The sequence below is a fragment of the Aythya ferina genome (assembly GCF_964211825.1).
Source record: "Aythya ferina genome assembly, chromosome: 4".
NCBI lineage: Eukaryota > Metazoa > Chordata > Aves > Anseriformes > Anatidae > Aythya > Aythya ferina.
The window spans coordinates 27,121,255-27,140,842 of NC_140300.1; the positions used below are offsets into that span (position 1 = coordinate 27,121,255).

Consider the following 19,588-nt stretch of genomic DNA (forward strand, 5'->3'; position numbering starts at 1 on the left):
CTCAGATTTAACTTGCAGCCCCTCTGCTGAGATGATGTAGCTTCTCTTTTAACTTGAAGCCATGTAAACCTTGTAGTTCTACCAACCAATATTCTACAGCAAGGCATTCTAAACTAGTCAGTAAGAAAATATTTAAATAGCTTAAAGTTTAGCTAGATGGCTAGCCACCCAGATGGAAAACATAACTGTATTGTTACACTGTTCAAACACTTTACATTTTTGTACATCTATGCAAATATTCAAATGTGATATTTATCTGTACAAATATTCAAGCAATATGATGCTTTATGTTTAATTTCAATTTGCTTTTCTGCTCTTGGCTACAGAAGCAGTGTCAAGAACATATCTCTGTACCCTGAAAGTACTTCATACGCATGCTCAGGGTATGCATCCGTCCACTAAATTAAGTTTTCAATTGATTTGATTTTCAGGAGAACCAGGTATAGAAAAACAAAAAAAGTCACTCACAGTCTGCAAGGGGGGCCCGATTTATCGTTTGTAATACAGTTGACTTGAAAGACCGTTCACATTTCCCTTCGCAAAACAAAGTTTTGACATGAGGCCACAGAATGCTCAAATAAGTGATCTGAAGTTCCCCATTCGTTGTTACCATTAAAACTGGCATGAAGCACAGAAATTGTGTGATACAACAGAAGGACTAGCTTAAGAATGCTGATTTTTAACAAAACACTGGACTGATTTTATGGGAAACAAATATTCAAGAAAGCATTTTATACTAAGCTATTTTTAATATTGTGAAATGGAGACATGGAAAAGTAACTCAATATATTAATAGAACAAATGTTAATGGATCTCAGACAAATTACATCAGCACTTCAGTGTAGACTAAGATTTACTATTTCATTACTTTCAGTGTCTGAATTCAGTTTTGTGCTGCGAATGTAATGACACAAAAGGTGACATTTCTTCCCTCCTCTGCACTTTTCTTGGCAAATAGTATACATACATAATCTACGCATATTAGGTTCTGTTACACACAGACTAACATTCTAGGAATAATAGCTACCTGACTGAGGTATATTAAATATTGAGTTGTTTCAGTCGTTGTAGACCATGAGCCATGCAATCATCACAACTGCAACTCCGAACACCGGCAGCATAATGAGGTTTTTATATTTTTGCCACGATGACTGTTCAATTTCTACTTCATCCTTTCTCCGCTTATTCTTTCTTCGCCCTTTTAATCTGTTTTCAAAAGCTTCCAGTTCAGCCTAGATGAGAAAACCAAAAGTAGTTGGCATTGCATCAGGATTAAAAACAAGGAAACATGCAGATTTTAAATAACATTCCCCAAATCCATTTATAAAAATAACTAGCAGCCAATGAAATTACACATCTCCTACAGATGAGATAGTAGCACCACATCCCATGGTTACAAAGCACTTTGCTTCCAGGTGTTACACCATTGTTTAGTTTCCTGTAAAGTGTTGCAAAAATGCAACCAAATTAAGTTTTACATGAAATTTCTATCTCAAGCTGAATATATTAAGCCAAGATGAGATTGCTATTTCCATAATAGCATTGGCTAAAAATACATTATTTTCCCATTGCAGAAAAGCACTTGTAAGTATTTAAGCTATTAAAGTAACATATATAAAAGCATAGGCTGAAATCTTAAAAAAATCTCCCTCCTGTAATAAGGATGTACTCTGTTAAACCAAGACAAAAATATTATAATAGGCCCATAGCACCCTTCAAAATAAGGCACAGGCCATTATGCCCTGAAAAGAAGCAAAGCAACTGGAAAAAAGGACAATGCCAAGCTTCTACCCAAAACAGCAGTTTCAGGGTCATTCCTGGAAGGGACCTAGCAGGATCCTCTGGTCCCTCTTCCTCCTCTCTCCAAACTCTAGGAACATACTTCCTCTTAAAAGGATGTCAACTAAAGGCAAAACTTCTTAGCGTATGAAGTTGAAAAACTGGAATTATACAATGTGGAACAAAGTTTAGACTGGGACTGGACTCCAGCAGGGAGAAACAAGGACCTCTGGAGCCATCTGATTGCTAGGAAGACCACAAAAGACACTCTTTGGGAGAGTTGAGACAGACTAGAAACAGAAAAGATCTGACAATTCTGCAAATTTTTAGTAGAGTTGAAGGAGACATGGAGAAGAGATGCTAGATGCACTAAAAGAGAAAAGAGACATCAGAGAAGCAGAACACAGCAAGCCAGGACTGGCTGGGCAAAAGGTGCAAGACTGAGTTTAAGCAGAGGAAATGTGGACAGCAAACAGAGGCAAAGTCTGTCTATGAAGCAAAATAAATCTACATGACTGCTACAGCCATGCTGCCAGGAAGAATGGAACCTAGACAATAAGATAGGTGCATTAAAGAAACAAGAATAGGACTGTTTTGGGAAATGAGCGGAGAAGTACTCGAGTAAATATAATTTTCCTTTGGAGCTCAAGATTGTCTGGTCTTCCTCTCCTGACAGCAAATATTTGTCAGAGTTTCGCAAAGTGCATCTTACTTCCTTTCTTGTGACAGATACCACTATTAGCTGGAGGAAGGGACCCATTTTAATGTCTATTACTTTGTACCTAATAAAGGCAGAAACTGGCATTTCTCTGATGAGATGGGAGAAAAGTTCAGAAAAAGTTCCACAGCCTGTTATTTGAAATGAGGTTACTTTCAAGTAGTTAATCCTCCTTCAGAGAAGTGAAGCATTTTAATGAAACAATTTTTCAAAATCCAAAATCTGGAGGCAAGCGCAGAGTTCTTAAGATTCATATATATTTTGGCAATATTTCATTTTGCACAGATGCTAAATAAAATTTTGGGCTTCTGCACTTATTATGTATTTCTGATCATGAAGTGCTTCATGAATTGCAGTAATCGGAATTAAAATATAGGGCTTGAACAATTATATAACAGGTATTGAATTGCTTTCCTAGTGATCTTTATAAAAACCCAGCTAAAAATAAATACACTATAAAAAAAAAAAAAAAAAAAAACAGAGAATGAACAAAGGTTCATGGGTACAGAATGAGAAAGATGCAATCACTATCCTTGAAGCTACCTACAGATTTTATATAATTTTCATCGTTCCCAAAGTGTCACCTCAGTGATCTCTGAACAATAAAGTAATACTTGTGCCCAGCCTTCAGATTGCCTTTTTTCCAAACTGAACAAGCTCTAGCATTTTTATTATAGCATTAACTTTTTTTGTGTGTGTACAGATGCATTAAAAGTAAAATTAAACGTATCTGAGCTGTATACTCAAACTAATTTGTTGCCAGATACCATGCAGTTTAGTGCAGCTCAGGTACTGCATTTTGCTCCTTCATGCATCAACCTTTACATTCTCCCTGCACTGAAAGGTGCAGCAGCCTCATGGGAAAATGTAGGTAAATGAATGCAAATGACAGGGACTATTGAGACAAAATGAATATATCCTCAAATTGCATTATTTTTAATTATTATTTTACATACAGGGATGGGTGGGTTGGTTGACTTTTGTAACTTTTAAAGAGACGTTATAATATTTTTCTTTAAGAAAAAGAGGAGAAAAACTTTCATGTAATTCATTACCTTATAACTCAAGCTTGAGATCCTGACTTTCAGAACTGAAACACTTTACCATTAGAAATTAGCTCAAGAATTTAGCAAATCTTTTACATTGGAGCAGGACAGAGAGCTTGGTCTGAGTAGTTAAATAATCAAAGCACTGAGCTTTTTTCTACCTCTAGCAACTGTGAAAACTGACTTCACACAGTGCTTCTGAATTGGAAGCAGAAGGAAAGTTTGGCTGCTAGTGCCATGACGAGAAGACTAACCAAGCCACCTCCCCTTCCAGTAAGGGACAAGTGATTCCATCTGTAAGTGATATAAGCAGAAACTGCCTCCAAATATAGCAAATACCAAAATGGAAGTTTGCAGACTTAGCAGAGCACTAATGAGTTTGTAGTATTAATCAAAAAAAGTCTCAAGAAGCTGTGACTAACAGATGAACTGGCTGTACAAGAAGGTGCTAATGAGATCAGGAAGATGATACAAGGTGCACACTTTTTTTCAGAAGGGAGTAAGAGCATTTATTCAGTATAATGTGACCCAGCATCCCATGACAGCGGAGTGCTCCAACGTGCATCACCAGATGGTGAACTATGAGATCAAGCTGGAAAGGAATCAATGTTAGATAAAAGGCAGCAGTAGCTGATATTACTTGTGTGCAGTTCTGAAGCCTATTTATTAGTTACTTTTGTCCTAGAATAATCTTTGCCATTGTGTTCTACAACTGGACATTGTCAATTAATCTGTTAATAGGCTTGATTACTTATAGGTGAAGTCTTCTAATCCTGAAGTCACAGTCCATCAGGAAACACGTATGCAGAAGTGTTTGTCATATATGGTACTGCTGGACTGTAACTATTTAGTGAATGTACAAGTAGAAAGCAATGGTGGAGGAACTGCAGGGAAACAATCCCTGCTGAACAATCAAGACAGAAATGATGTTGCACACACTGCTGGTGGAGTAAGTCTACTACACTACAGGGACCTTAAATTAAGTGGTTTTGACACAAAATCATTAGCGAATGGAAAGATGACTTCTGGAATGCATGAAAATGCAATCAGGACAATACAAGAACCAGCAACTTTGAATTTCTCACCCAGCAAATGTCCTCTGTAAAAGCCCATTCATACATTTCAGCATTCAGCTTGCAGCTCCATCATTTATGGATTCTCTTTGCTTAAATAAAATGCTTCAAATGTTTTGCATGCATGCTATAGTTCCAGAACAAAGCTCAAGAAGTAACGTTTCCAAATTCAACTTAAAGAACAAAAGAATTAGATGAACTGTCTTTGAGTTGTATGAAGGAACACATAATTAACATTGTAGACAGTTGAAGCTTGACTGTAATAGCAAACACTACAAGATGATTACAAAGCAACGCCTGGTCCCCTGGACAGCAGGCACATAACTTCATGCTTTTCCAGCATGGGAGGCAGAGAAACTCGTGTAGAAAAACAAAAGTAGGCCTTGCTAGAGCATTGGTTAAGAGCCGTAACACTTCAGTAATTCCTCTAGGCAATTAATCAAAGTACGCATCACTGAAATTGTGACCCACGGAGAACCTCTCTACCCAGGAATGTCCTAATGAGATTAGGAGAATGGTACAAAGTGATCACTCCTGTGAGTAAATCTTCCACACCCCCTTCAAGAAGAGGATGAGCCGCTGCTCTGTGATAAGAACGGAATGTGAAATCCAGGTGAAAACCCAAGTATAATCTAATACATAAAACTGTTTTGATAAACGAGTAAAACGAGTAAAAGGAGTCAGACACCACACACTGCACTCAGAACATGACTTTGTGTCAAATGCTCCGGCACAGGCATATATGCCTGTTGGAAGGACTGCATTAAGGCTGTAGCCTCTAGATGATAAACCTGACCTAACTGCCACCACTGAGTTTACAGTTAATTTCATAAATAAGATTAGTATTAGAGTCTCCAGGTAGCTGGCACAGAAGCTTCTTGGATTACACTGATGACAATGTACACTGACCAGCGATAGCAGGTACAGTAAATACACCCTGCATCCCCACCAGACCTTAAAGGACAAAGACCAATTTAGGTTTCTTGATTCTCTCACGATGGATACAAATGTACTAACAGTACAAGGTTAGTTAAGGGGGAAGAAGAAAGGCCGATACCTGTTGTCTTCGTTTCTCTTCTTCAATAGCAGCTTTGGCTTCTGCCTCTTTTATCTGTTCAGACATACAAAGTGATAAGCAACTGTTGTAAAGCAGCTAAACCTATTTTCTCATAATTACACTTTCTAGAACAGTTCTTAGCAAAAGGGAGCAAAACATCAATCAAGTGAGCTCTGAACTTATTCAGATTATAAAATATTCCAAGAAGAAGCTATACCAACTCACATTTGAATACCACAACACATATAATGGATGCTAGCAGGCTATAAAGTGAACTTCTAACTAACTCGACAAGCTCAACTGACAAATGTAAAACCTGGGGAGAAAAAAAGTTTATTCTCTAACAGCCAGGAGAAATTCCTTAAGAAAGTCACTGTAAGTTTTCAGGAACTTAATCCTCAATTCAGTACACTGTACACATACAGATAATTCTTATATATAATTTCATTCCAAGTAGTTCAAATACTTCCTGACTAACAGAGCAGAAGGAAGCCTCTACATTTGTACTGAATGACATATATTGGATAATGCATACTCAAACTACTTTAATGCCCTTGGTGCAACGCAAACTGTGAATTTAATTAAATGTGCTCCACCATCAGAAATTCATATGAAAAGAAACCTTGGACTTAAAACTGACAATTCTATATGAGTGTTTGGAACTGTTCAAGAAAGCAAATTAAATGCCAGAAATTACAAGGAAAAAAATGGTACAGAAAACACATTAAAATATGAACACATGATGAACTTGACTCTTAGCTCGTGCATTCAGTTTTGGTCCTGCAATAACAAAAGGATGTGTAGTCTGAACACGTGTAAAGGGCAACAGGATGGAGTGACTTCATCTAAAGAAGACACACAACAGATTCATCAGGTGAAAAATAGGTGATTAACAGGCCACAAAAACCTGAAGACTGTGAAAATACTAAATAGCATTAAGACAAATATTTTTCGCAATAAAAAAGCAAATTTAATTCTGTGCCTTAACAGGAGTCAAGTTTGTAACAGAGGGAGCACTGTGGCCACTGAACCACTACCTTGTAATTTTACACGTACAAATCTGATTAATAACTTGAAATTAAAAACCACCTTGATCCTAATAACTGTTCTGTATGTATACGCGCACACACAATTTGCATACTAACAGTGACAATTGACCCGATATGGTTTGCAGATGGAAGTTGTTCCAATCAATTTGCAATTCAAGAACTCTTGAAGGCTAAGCAGAAGGCACAGTAGCTCGTGCTTTAGAACACTGTAGCTCAAAGAGCGCATGCTGAGGATAGGGTCAATGAAACAGTCCTATTCGCAGGTTTTCAGACAATTTTATAGATTTTAAAAACATATCAAATGTTATTAAGAATTCCATTAAACCAGACTATGACAACTTCTCTACAAAAGCATATGAGATCTTTTCAGCCATGTGTATCTGAAACAGGAGAGTTTGGTGTGGGAAAAAAAAATGCACAACTATGCTCCTGGTATTTCACTGCCATCTAATGGCAGAATATCAGCTCCAAAAGAAAAAAAGTGACCCACAAAGTAGAATAAAGCAACAGAAGAGCTTTTTTTTTTTCCCCCAATGGTGTGGTCATATATGTGTAAGATACATAGGATACATAGGAAGATTATCCATTATAACCAGCACAGGAAAAATAAAAGACACTTTGAATTCCTCAGAAGTGCATACACTCAGTGTGTGCATTCCATTAAGAGTTAATTTATTAAGAGTTAACACACTTCATTTTTGGAAGCTAACCGTCACTTTGTAATGGTGCAAACTACACTATTTTTGTAAACATCTGCAATTTTAACAGTCTTGACACATTAAATAGTAATTGACATAATAAAGTGCGTATCATAGGAGATCATTCTAGCATGTCATTTGCAAATCCACACAGGCTGCTAAAAGGTTCCTAGTAAGAATTTTAATCAAATCTCATACAAAAACCCACAACAAATAAATCCATATTCTTCTGTGAAGAAGGTATACAAAACTAGGTTACACCACGCAATGCATATGTGGCACTGCTTATAGTAGAAACTTGTAATCACTTGCTTGTTGCACTGGAACATTCCTCCTAGTAGGATGCAATAGCATGAGCAAGAAATAGGAATATCTGCTAATGCAAGACAGCAGCTGACACTGCACTGCACCACACTGAAATGTGTTCCTGTGTCCTGGTTCCTTGTAGGCTTTTATGAATTCACCCAGCTTTAGTGCACACCACCTCTTACAAACTCACTTCTTCCACATTCTTACTGGAATGGCTTGTTAGTGTTCAGATTTCTAGAGTTTTAGCATTCAAGCTGCTTGCAAAGTCTTAAGATTTGGTTTATATGGTATGTTAAAATTTGCTTGTTAATCCCAAAATTCTGAGCAGAAGTAGAAAAGTCAGTTTGACTTCTGACTTGCTCAACAGACTGAGGTTTTTTGATTGTATGTTTATTACATCTGATACTTAGCTGATAGAAGTCAAGCAATTTATGCACCAACTCTTTATGTTTCTGTAAAAGGCCAATAAAAGCAATGTCGATATTCTGTTTCTCCAGGTAAGATTATGCAGTAGTTTCTTTACCTCATAAAACAGAAGAACTAGAGTATAGGCTGAAAAGGTTACTGCAACTGCTGAAATCTTTCCATACTTCTAGTACAGGATAATAGCATGTGACAAGATCACATACTTCACGAGTGCTCAATCTGACCAACTTTCAAATGGAAAAAGCTAAATGTCCTGTGAAGTGGCTGGCCCTAATCCTACAGCTCTGAACAGCAGCAGTGATGACTTCCACTTGATCTCAGTAGAACAGGAAAGCTCCAATTCTAACAAAGTATGTTAAAAAAAAATAGTATTATTTTAACACAGGAGTTCACTGAGTTAATTAGCACTGTCTACAAGCAGTGCAATTTTCTCCACTAAGCGAAATTTAATAGTCTGAAAAGGTAGCTGCTATTAAACCACACATTGAATTACATTGTATTGCTTGCCTGTATTGTCTTGAAAAAATAATTCTGCGTTCATTTTTTCCAATTTTTCTCAAAGCAATGAGGATAAATTATAGCTACAATGGATACATTACCTCAGATGCCTTCCGTTTCATTTCCTTGCATAATACATCACATTCCAGTGAAACTTGGCCTTCTTGTATCTTGCTGCACTGTACTTCCTGTTAAGTATAAATTCAGTAGTTTATAATCCATTTCCCTACATAAAATTGGAATTATAATGTTCATTTTGTTATGAAAATAATTGTAAAACATTCTTATTTGTTAAAACTGTTGTTACACAGAGAATAAAGCTAATGAATAAGTATTATTTGAACCTGCAACTTTGTACTGAAGTGTCCTTTTGTGTCTTCCTTAAACAGTTCAGTTTAATTTTTCCTCTCTTCTCTTTTTTTTTTTTTCCCTGCTTGTTTATTTAAGACAAAGTAATATAACCTTGTGAACTCTGGTAGAGAAAGAGTTACCATTCAGAGTCTCAGTAACTTCATATGCATTCTCTTAACTGGCTGAGACTACAGGGCAAGGTCTGGTCATGGGAAGATCTCCCTCACTTCCTCCCCTTCCCCCATCTCCCCCTTCCTAATATTGAAGACACACATGCACAAAAAAAAAAAAAAAAGAGAAAGAAAGAAGACAGAACTGTTGTTATCCATATTACTAGCCTAAGAAGGACTTCGCAGGAAAGCATGCTAACATAAAAGAAGCTATACTGGTTTTCATAATTTTGACGAGAAGCAGAACAAGTTTTCAATGTTCATAATGCATGCAAAAAATCCACAGAAGTTTACTTATGTGATGTTAAACAAAAAAAAATAAGAATTCAACTTATGAATAAGACACTTTTTAAAACAATTTTTTTTTTAAGGGTACAGATACAGTTTGACAATATTTTTTGGAAACCTAACTATTCTTCAGACCAATTCAAGCATGTAAAAGAAAAAAGCACGTGAAGAGATGGTTAAGAAAATGGTCTGCTAAAAGTTGACAGTTACAAATTCAAGTGGTTAATATGTCCTTATATTTCCATATGCACAGTGTCATGATGCCACATTAATTTCAACACCAGAAGAAGATGGAAAAAAAAAATCTGTTTTACACTCAAACCATGAACTCATACATCTGATATTGGTTGTGCTGGTTCAATGAGTCCTCTGATAAGAAAACAGCTAAGAAAGGCTGATACTGATCTCCAAAGCTTACAAAATCAAGTACTTAATTCTTGCAGCAAGCTCGAAGGACAGAAAAGTGGGACCAAGCACAAGTACAGGAAAAGGCTAGAACCAGCCCATTCAAAGCAAAGAACAGATAACCTTATGAGAGTGTTGGTGACAGGCCTGTTTTAATAGCAACAGGTGTTGTGAAAGAAAGTTCAGGTGATGGCAGCAGAACAGAAACACTGAGGTTCATCTGGTAAACCTGAATCATCTGTTTACCATCAAGATAAGTTATATTTAGAGGGTAGCTTGGAATAAGTGTCCTATAAACAATATACTTTAACAGTAGCACTCATGGGGAGAAGATTGAATTCTCCTCTACAGAAATACCAATTGTAATTATTAGATACTAAATTCTGTTTCTCCTCATCTTCAAGGTCATGTGGAAGGCTGCAGACACAAAAGACTAAATACACAGGTATTCTACACTGTATGTAGAAAAATAATTTAACCATGCTTAATTAAGTCATTTAGTTAACTTTTAAGTCATTAGTATTTGCCAAGAGTTCACCATATAGCTATAATGAACTTGTTACATTGCTTTGTCCCTTATCTCTGTTAAAAGCTAAGGATAATAAGCTAACACTAATGCCTCTATTTGCTTTTAGTGTTGCAAAGAACCTTAAGCAATTTTACATTGGTTAGGGATTCACAACATCTGTGCTTGTTCCAACTTTTATAATTATAAGCTTTCCTGATACCATCAGGAAAATGTGCTTTTTCTTCTTAAATCACTCCAAATCATCTGACTGTTCTCCCAGTGGAGCTACAAAAATTCAAGTGTGCTTGAAGACAGAAGTATTATACGTCTGGCAGCTAACATATTTTGTAAGTCTGGCAGCTAACAGGATTTTATATTCTCCATAGAATCTTTTGATTGTGCCACCCAGATCTCCAGCTGATGTGAACTGTTACATCTCTACCTCAGTAACTGATACTATTCCAATCTGCACCAGAGAATCTATCCACACAAACCTAGAAACACACAAAGGAAATGCATCACTCTCAAAGCAGTAGCATAACAATTTACCTTTTTCAGTCTCTTACAAGGACATCGGAGTTTAACTTTCTGGTTGCAGTTCAGAGGACAGCAACCTGAATGGCAAATTTCTTTACACCGGTGACCGCAGGGCAACTACAAACAGGAAAAAAAATCCACACACAGTAAGTTACTGTAAAATTACAAGGAATCTATGAACTAGTTTTATTTCAGACACCACAGCTAAACAGAAAACTCATTCAGCTTATCATTTTTTTCCACTTGTGAAATAAGTTGACTTTTTTTTCCCTTTACATATTGGCTTGTTACTCACAGCTTTTCGGCTTCTGTTGAATTATATCTTTTATTTGCACAGCTTGATTAAGAGACAATTATTCCTTCAAATGGTGTATGAACAGTCCTCTCCACAGTAATTTATACAACTACCCTAACTACCTGTATGTTGGGGGAATACAAGTAGGTAAGGTAAGAAGAAACAAACAAACAAAAGAAACAAGAAAAAAATAGAGAAAATTGAAATTAAACATACTATAGCAAATTTTAGATCAGACAGAACCAACAAAAGCAAGAATTAGAAGTCAAAATACTACAAGAAATTCTTGCAGATAAAACTTAGTTCTGAACTATGCAGAACTCAAATACAGGTCATCAACATTCTGATGTCCAAATTAATTTCACAAAATCCTAAACTTCTGCATTTGGTAAATTATCCTGTTTTTGACATTTGATAAATAAGTTTTTAAACTGCCATGGAAAATCACTTATAATGAAAATATTATCATTCAAATATTAACACACAAATATTATCACAGATTATATATAATTTAAATATGCTACCTTTTAGGAATGTAACAGTGTTCCCAGCATTATATTAGATTAAAAAATGACAAGAGTTTAAACAAATTTTTTCACTTCCTCTTAGGATCTTGACTGACCTTGCTCATACACAGACCCCAAAAAAATCTTCACAACATTGATTTACCATTTTCAATTACATAACCCAATACTGTTGATAACTGAAGGTGACAACTCAGATGAAATATCCGTTTGATTTATTTGTAAAGGTACTTCTAAATCACAAAACTATTGAAAATTGTTAAAAATATTTTGGAGTTGTTTTTTTTTTTTTTTTTAATCAAAAGTGAAATGTCAACTGTTAACTGCCATCAAGGGATTAAGATACCCTTGAGTCACCATCCCTGGGGGGTCTTTAAAAGATGTTTAGATGTAGAGCTTAGTGATATGGTTTAGTGGAGGACTTGTTAGTGTTAGGTCAGAGGTTGGACTAGGTAATCTTGGAGGTCTCTTCCAACCTAGATGATTCTGTGATTCTGGAAACTTTAAAATACTTTTTTTTCATTTATTAATAACTGAAAAGGTATACATACTACATCACATCATCCACAAGAATGAGAACACTACATCACACAATTACAAAATTACATTAGTAAATTTGGTCCTTAGAAGTACAGCGGGATTTAGCTAACCCCAAAACTAGAATCACGAAATCGCACCTAAAACAGAAGATAAAATTTTCCATTTTAAAATTATGCAAAAGTTGCACGTGTTTTCATGTCAAGTCACAAGCTTGTTACACTGATAGATATTTGGCGGTTTGGGAATTGTTTTTTCAGTTAGTCTCATCCCATCTCACACAGGACTAGAAGGAACCTCTAAGACATCAAGCCCAGTCCCCTACTATGGGCTGCCATCTCATACGATCCCTGTGACCTTACCATGAAAACAGTGGCGGGGGGGGACACAGTCGACACAGGGCCTCACTTTAAGAGGCAAGCACTTTTTTTTTTAGCCAGCCTAAATCCGTTAGTTCTTATCCTCATATTGAAACAATTCTCTACTGCCCTTTCATAAAAGGATCTTTACTCCCTTCATTGAATTTCAACCAGCTTAAATCAATGTTTCTTGAATACAGTAGCCAGAAGTACGTGTAATATTCCAAATGACATCTCAGCAGGAAGGACTTCATACAATGCGTTAATTGAAACTTATTCTTAATAAAGTATCTTCCCCTTAACATCTTAAGCAAATTCTCATATCCATTTCTCTCCAGCTAATCGTGCTGTGACAATAAGAATTTCTGCTGTCTCTCAAGAACTTCATATTAGCCTTGACATGCATGGTCTTTTTTTTTTTCTATAGCTAATAACATGCTCCACACCCATGTGTTCTGCACATGTGTTTCTTCAGCTGTCATGTACTGACAACACTCCACAAATTTTCATCTGAAAATCCCAACGCGTTTTTGGTGCCAAGGTCATTAGTGAAAACAATGCAAGATCAGTCCTCAAGCTGGTCCTTGGGAAAATGTCCTTACTGCTAACATCTCTTGCTCCAAATCCCCATTTAGGGTTTTTTTGGTGTTGTTTATAGTTTGGGGGGGGGAAGAAGAAGGTTGGTTTTCATAAGAAAAAAGCCTACAAGGAGTTGTTTCCTTTAGTCCACCTTAAACCTCTTCTTTATGGTAACAAGACATTCACTATATGGCAATGCTTCTGTTGGAACATGATGTGGCAGATCTAATAATCTTCCCTTTTTCTGAAGGGAAAAAAATTGGTCACCCTATCAAAGAAGGAACTTAATTTTCTCTGGCACAAATGATCATCAGCAAATCAATCTTGCATTTTGCCTTATTTTGAAAAGATGAGGGGGAAGCTTGTCTTTAAGCCTTTTGTGCTACTGGGGCCAGAGTTCCAGCCAGGAGCAGAGTCTGTGTAACAGTGACCACAAACCTTGCAAAATCAGTTTGCTACTGCAGCACAGTCAGAGAATCAGCCTCCTTCTGGCTCCCTACCCAAAAGCATCACACAGTAACAGCAACCTAGTCTCACCTGCAAGATGTCCCACACTGGCAAGAAAGATCTGTGGCTAGAACTACTACTTCCAGCTAACTCTTCCATATGAATTAGGCACATTTGCAGTAATAATGTCAAAGCCAAACACTTTTAGAACTGACATGTCAAAAATGTCAAAGCTGCAAATTCTGGACAGCAGCCCTCATGTGAAGCTCCAGGTGCTACTGCAATAGAAATTCTTATGCTACATACTGCCAGAGCACAGCACAGAAGTATGTTTAACCCAACCCTAACATCTGTATTTACCTATTTAGTGCATGGAACTACTCCGTTCACACCCAGCAGGGCAAGAATGAAGCTGGCAGTGTAAATTGCTTCTTACTCCCTCCATTGCAAAACTAACTGCCCCTCTTGATTTCATATGTTAACAGAGTGAGAAAACAACATTGTCCCCATGAGCTCAGAAAACAAAAGCAATTCTACTGCTTCTGCTGGAAAAAATACTGCAATGAGAAGGAAGGGAAAAGGTTTTTTGCTTGTTTTTGAGTGTACATGCTAAGTTTCTGGGTGCTAAAATGTAAAGTGATCTATTTCAGATCTATTTCAGATCTATTTCATGGTAAATGTGTCTTCTTGTCAATAGCTAGTGATCTAAAAGCTAAAATGATCAGGCTGTGTATTTGTCACGGCAAGCTCTTACAAAGAAAGCCATTTAATCCACAACTCTGAACACAAAACTCTTATGAGCATTTTCCACTTTCGCAATGCATTTAAATCACAACATGCCCGATGATGACAAGAACAGTCAACATTTATGGACATTTAACTGATTTCCACCAGCAGGTAATAAACACAACCTGTTAACGCACATACAAGGAAAACATTGCTCTTGAGCAGCAAGAGTACAAGAGTTGAGTTTATCACTTCCAACCCATGGGGTAAACTCTTCAGTTTAGAGTAGCTCTTCTTCCAGAGCTCTATGAAAACCTCCACTGCTTAAACCAGACACGGAGGAAAATCCCCTCATGATGGAAGCAAAGCTGTGCATCTTGCAAAATGAAGTTTTTGCAAGCCACATGCTTTTTCAAGCTGTGTTTACAGAATTTAATCAGCAACCTAGAAATAACATTTATTTCATTTATAGAAATACAAGTTACTCATATTTTTAAAACTTAAAATTTTGCCTCTATGGCACTAACACATTAAAATAGATGTGTCACAACGTGGTCCCATGTTTCACATTAAGACAGTATCAGAGTGCAAAGTACTCTTATTTTGTCAAGAAAATAATAATTACATAGAGAAAAATGTGTTAAACAGATTCACAAATACTATCAATCTATAAACAATGAAAGCTGGCAGACTGTTAAAACTTGAATTTAAGATTTATCCCAAAACATCTGCTAACATGATCATAAGAATTTAATCACCACTGATTAAAAAAAAAGTTAAATTTCCTTCAACAGGATATTTAGTTATTGCTACAAAACAAGGAATAGAACTTTTTAATTAAAGCTTCCCATCTAACAGCTGTAGCAATATCAAAGACTTTGCTTCTCCGTAAAGCAGAAAGGAAATACGAGCTGTACTGTATAATACTCGAAGTCTTTCTAGCTTTATACTACCACAGCCAAAACAAAAGCATGAAACCTGGCGAGACTTTCAAGTTCCTGTTGTATTTTTTCAAGGCATCAGACAATAACCCATTTTCATAATCCCTGAAAGTAGCATGCTACCTGTAATTCAAATATGGTAGTATACTGCCTAAAACAGTTTCCATTAACCAAATAGACAAACATCTCAAAACTAAGATTTCAGTAGAATACTGAATTTTATTGAACCTAATTTTGCTAAAAACCATTTTGCTAAACTTGGTGGAGTTACAGTACGTGCTGATTTTTAACAAACAGCAGTTTCACTGAGTTCTTCTAGCTCAGTAAACCAGGTGTCAGAAGCTGACACTGAAGAAGGAAATTCTCATAAAACTGTAACTAGAATTTGAGTCTGTGAAGACAACACAAAACATTTTCAATTTGGTTTTGTGCAGAAATATTTGATTGTGAACTTTATAAGTTCTAAATTCTGCATTTTATCTGCCTTATCTTTTGGCCAAGTTGCTTGTAAGTTCTTGTCATAAGGACCCTTCAACAAGCTTGACCTGTATTTGCTGGGGTAGGAGAAGAGGGACTGTGGCAAAGGAGTATCTGTTAAGATTGCTCCTTCAAATTATATTTCTAGTATCATTGATTCCATTAAAAGAGGCTATTAGTATCATTTCTGTTATAGCCAGCTTTCCCAAAGTTCCTACTGATACAATATACTCATAATACAGATACAGTATTCCTAGCACTGTTCAATATCCACAAAAAAGGGAACAATTTTTTTTAGACAAAAGTTCAGAAGAACATGCAGTACTTTTGAAGTTATCAAAACAGGATCAGGAAAAGTAGGATTAAAAAAAAAAGCAATAAAACAAAGATACAAGTTAACTGAAGCAGGACTGCACTAATACTTTTTTGTTTCAAGAAAACTAGTAAGAAATAGAGCTAGAGACACAGGAAGAGAAGGGTATGCATTTTTGCATCAATTACACTAAAAGATTTTGCAGTCAGCAGAAGCTGCATAAATCCTTATTTTTAAGGCATCTTTTAGAACGAGGATTTTAAAAGCTAAACAAAGGCTTTATCCAATTCTGTTGTTCTGAGCTACCCGTCCAAAACCCACTGAAATCAGTTTAAAAAAGGCATCATCTGTGCAGCAGGGCAATTCTGAACTGCAAGCTATAATTCAGTACTGCCACTGGACAGATTTTGAACCACAGATTGTGTTTTGGGATTATGTCCAGAAAAATCACAACGGCTACATTAATCAAAGTCAAAGATGAGATACAGAAAAAATCTTTGAAGAAAAGCTGAAGTACAGGAACACACAGTTCATGTTAAGAGATTATAAGTACTCTTGAAAATAAAGAGGAGGAAGTGTTGCAGCAAATAAAACGAGAGAAAGAGAAGGAAATGAAAGGACTAAATTAAGAAGTAAATGGACAATGAAATAATATCCTAAAGCATTCCCCTGCCAGGAAGAGAACTTTCAGACATCCAGATGAGAAAATGGTGACAGGCACATTCATTTACTTGTGCAAAACAGACACACGAGGAGGATGAACAGAAGAGAGAAGACATCACATAGGCATCTACAAGGGCAAAAAGCAGAAGATGTCAGTAGGCACAGAGCACAGACTTTCTGTTGGGGTTTCATTGATGAGTTAATCTTGTCCGAACAGCAGAGGAACAGAGACTGTTGGGAAACAAACAGGAATACCATCAATTTTTGCATTTACTCAAAAACCAGAAGTGTATGGCAAGGATTCAAATTTGACGCCTTGAGCACTAGAAAATAATGCAACAAAAGAAGAGTTTTGAACCTATGTTTATTTGGTTGAGGCAGAATTAAGAAGATTAGGTAAAATGGTAAGTCTGAAACTAGAGGATGTTGTAGGCAAACCAGCATAAAGGAGTTGAGTGGAATCAGTGGAGAATGAGGGGCTGAAACAGACTACTTATGAGTGCCAGCTAAACATTGCTGGTGACAAAGACATAGCTCCACAGTAAAAGGCCAAAACAGAATAACAAAATAATAAATAATGATGTGATTAAGTATTTTCAATAATTCAAATGTCCAAGCATTCTCTTTATTACAGGGAAGCAGAATTTCTAAGAAATTTCTAAGAAATCCTGAAGAGCTTAGCATGGAAACACTTCCCAAAATATCCCTGACTATTCGTTTTTCCACTTTTTAGTTTTCTAAAAAAAAATGGGGAACAGAGTGAAGAAAAGAGTGTTAGCATCACCACAACGAATGACAACTAAAGAACAAAGCTGCAGTAAGTGATACATGGATTTCTGAAAACACACAAGCAGCACAGAGTAACCTTGCTGGGAAGGCCCAGGAGAAGTCATTTGGCCCATGCCTCATGTCTTACAGCAGTAACATCCACAACTGGACTAATCCTGATACATGTCTAAGCTGCTACCGATGAAAATTCTGCAGCTTCTCCAACCAATTTTTCCTGTGCTCTACAAGCTTTACTTCTCAAAAAGCAGTATTTAACAGGAACCTTCCTGACACTTACAGTCATTCATAGCCTGTACGTCATATATTAAGGATATTATTCTTCTCTTCTTTACAGCAACCCTTTATATAACCAGATACAGTAAAGAGATTAACTGGCTTGTCTTAAACTTCATACTACTAAACATTTCACTGTCACAGTCAGGCTTTAACAACTTTATCTCACTTGTCAAGTCCCACCCCCTCCCACCCTTTTTTTTTTTTCCTTCCCAAAATTGTTGCACAGTGATTAACAGCCCTGCACAAGAAAAATGAAGAGCACAATTTTTTCTATTTGTCCTAACCAAACCACACCCCATTATTTTAGGGATATGTATTTTCAATATCAGTTTTCAACCACATTAAAGAACATACTCTTCCACATTCAACCTCATCTGTATGCTTAACCTTGCAAACCATGAACAGAAAGTACTCACTAGTACTGCCCTGGAGACAGACCCCGAAACATTCAGTATAACTTTGGCAGCAAGACATTGGTAACTGTCCTCCAGATACAGTTCACAAACCACCTGTGCATCTACCATCTAATGTATTACTTCAGACTAAGATTCTTCAATTTGCTTAGCCTATGAAACTGTATCAAAAACCTTACAAAAGTAAAATTCACAGACTTCCAGATGTCCATCAAATCAAATACTTCTTTGTTAATATGGCTTACCTCTTTTGGACACTGATTTTTGCAGGAAGTTAGAAAATCCTTTTCTTTTAAATCAGCAGACGTTAGTTTTCTATAAAGGAAAAGATGTCCAAAGTTTAAAAAAAAAGAGGAGTCAATACAGTTAGTGATGTATTTTAAGTGTATCTCATTGTAAAGAAAAGTAAGGTAATTTGGCCACATCCTGTGGTCACTATCTACTAGAGACTATCCACTGTGTCTCTATCAGAAGAACACAAATCAAGAGGATTTACAGTACTTTAAAGGGAACACCCACACAAAAAAAAGGCTACAAGTAGGATGAGTGTTTTCAGAGCAATATGCATACAGAGGATAATGCTTAAATCCACAAGTCCACCTTATATTTAGGTCAAGCCTATCTTCCCTCTACCCACACACTTACAAATAATTAAAAAGAAGCACAAATTATTATTAATATATTTTCCAATAACAACAGAGCTTGAAGGACTTTTTTTTTTTTACAAGTCTATATTTTTCGAAGTTTTAGCAGTAAGGATCTTTTATACTAGCTACATTAATTCTAATTCTTTATACACTGTAAAAGACCCATATATAGATTAAACATTACGTAGATTACTATACATTTGTGTAACTCAAAATATTACTTAATTATAAGCATTATAAATCAGTTCTGCTCATGGGACTCCACACAAATACAGTTATTTTAGCTATATTAGTACAGTAACACCAAATAAAAACACTGGCAAATTTTAAATCTTAAAACAATGCATTATACTACAAATGATAACCTTTAAAAGAAGTTTAAACTTGCCATAGAGGTAGCTCCCATCCCCATACACGTCAAATGGTTTCCAATTAGTAGCATTCAAATGAAAAGTTCGATTCTGACACTTACAAGCATTCGATGTACAGAACTGACAGTTTGCAGTGACACTTTATTTTAAGCATCTGGAGGCATGATGGGCAATCCCCAGGATGACAGGGTAAAACACAGCGGTGAGAACAGCCAGGTGGCCGTGGCTTGGTACACTCCTCTTCACACTGCAAACATTCTGGACCTGCCTAACAAAATAAAAACAAAGCACTAAAGAAAACACCAACCATTTGTTTGCT

General features: G+C 36.3%; 1 protein-coding gene across 2 annotated transcripts in view; it reads right to left on the reverse strand.

Moving 5' to 3' along the window:
* Window positions 1-470: 470 nt before the first annotated feature.
* NFXL1 (nuclear transcription factor, X-box binding like 1) overlaps window positions 471-19,588 on the reverse strand; it is a 39,132-nt gene continuing 20,014 nt past the window's right edge. For both annotated transcript variants that reach the window (XM_084516847.1, XM_084516848.1), the window contains exons 17-22: window positions 19,371-19,537; window positions 18,497-18,566; window positions 10,925-11,029; window positions 8,755-8,841; window positions 5,674-5,727; window positions 471-1,232 (exon numbers count right to left, since the gene is read on the reverse strand). In XM_084516847.1, the coding sequence (XP_084372973.1) occupies window positions 1,059-1,232; window positions 5,674-5,727; window positions 8,755-8,841; window positions 10,925-11,029; window positions 18,497-18,566; window positions 19,371-19,537 (657 nt within the window). In that variant the 3' untranslated portion in view covers window positions 471-1,058. The remainder of the gene's footprint in view (window positions 1,233-5,673; window positions 5,728-8,754; window positions 8,842-10,924; window positions 11,030-18,496; window positions 18,567-19,370; window positions 19,538-19,588) is intronic.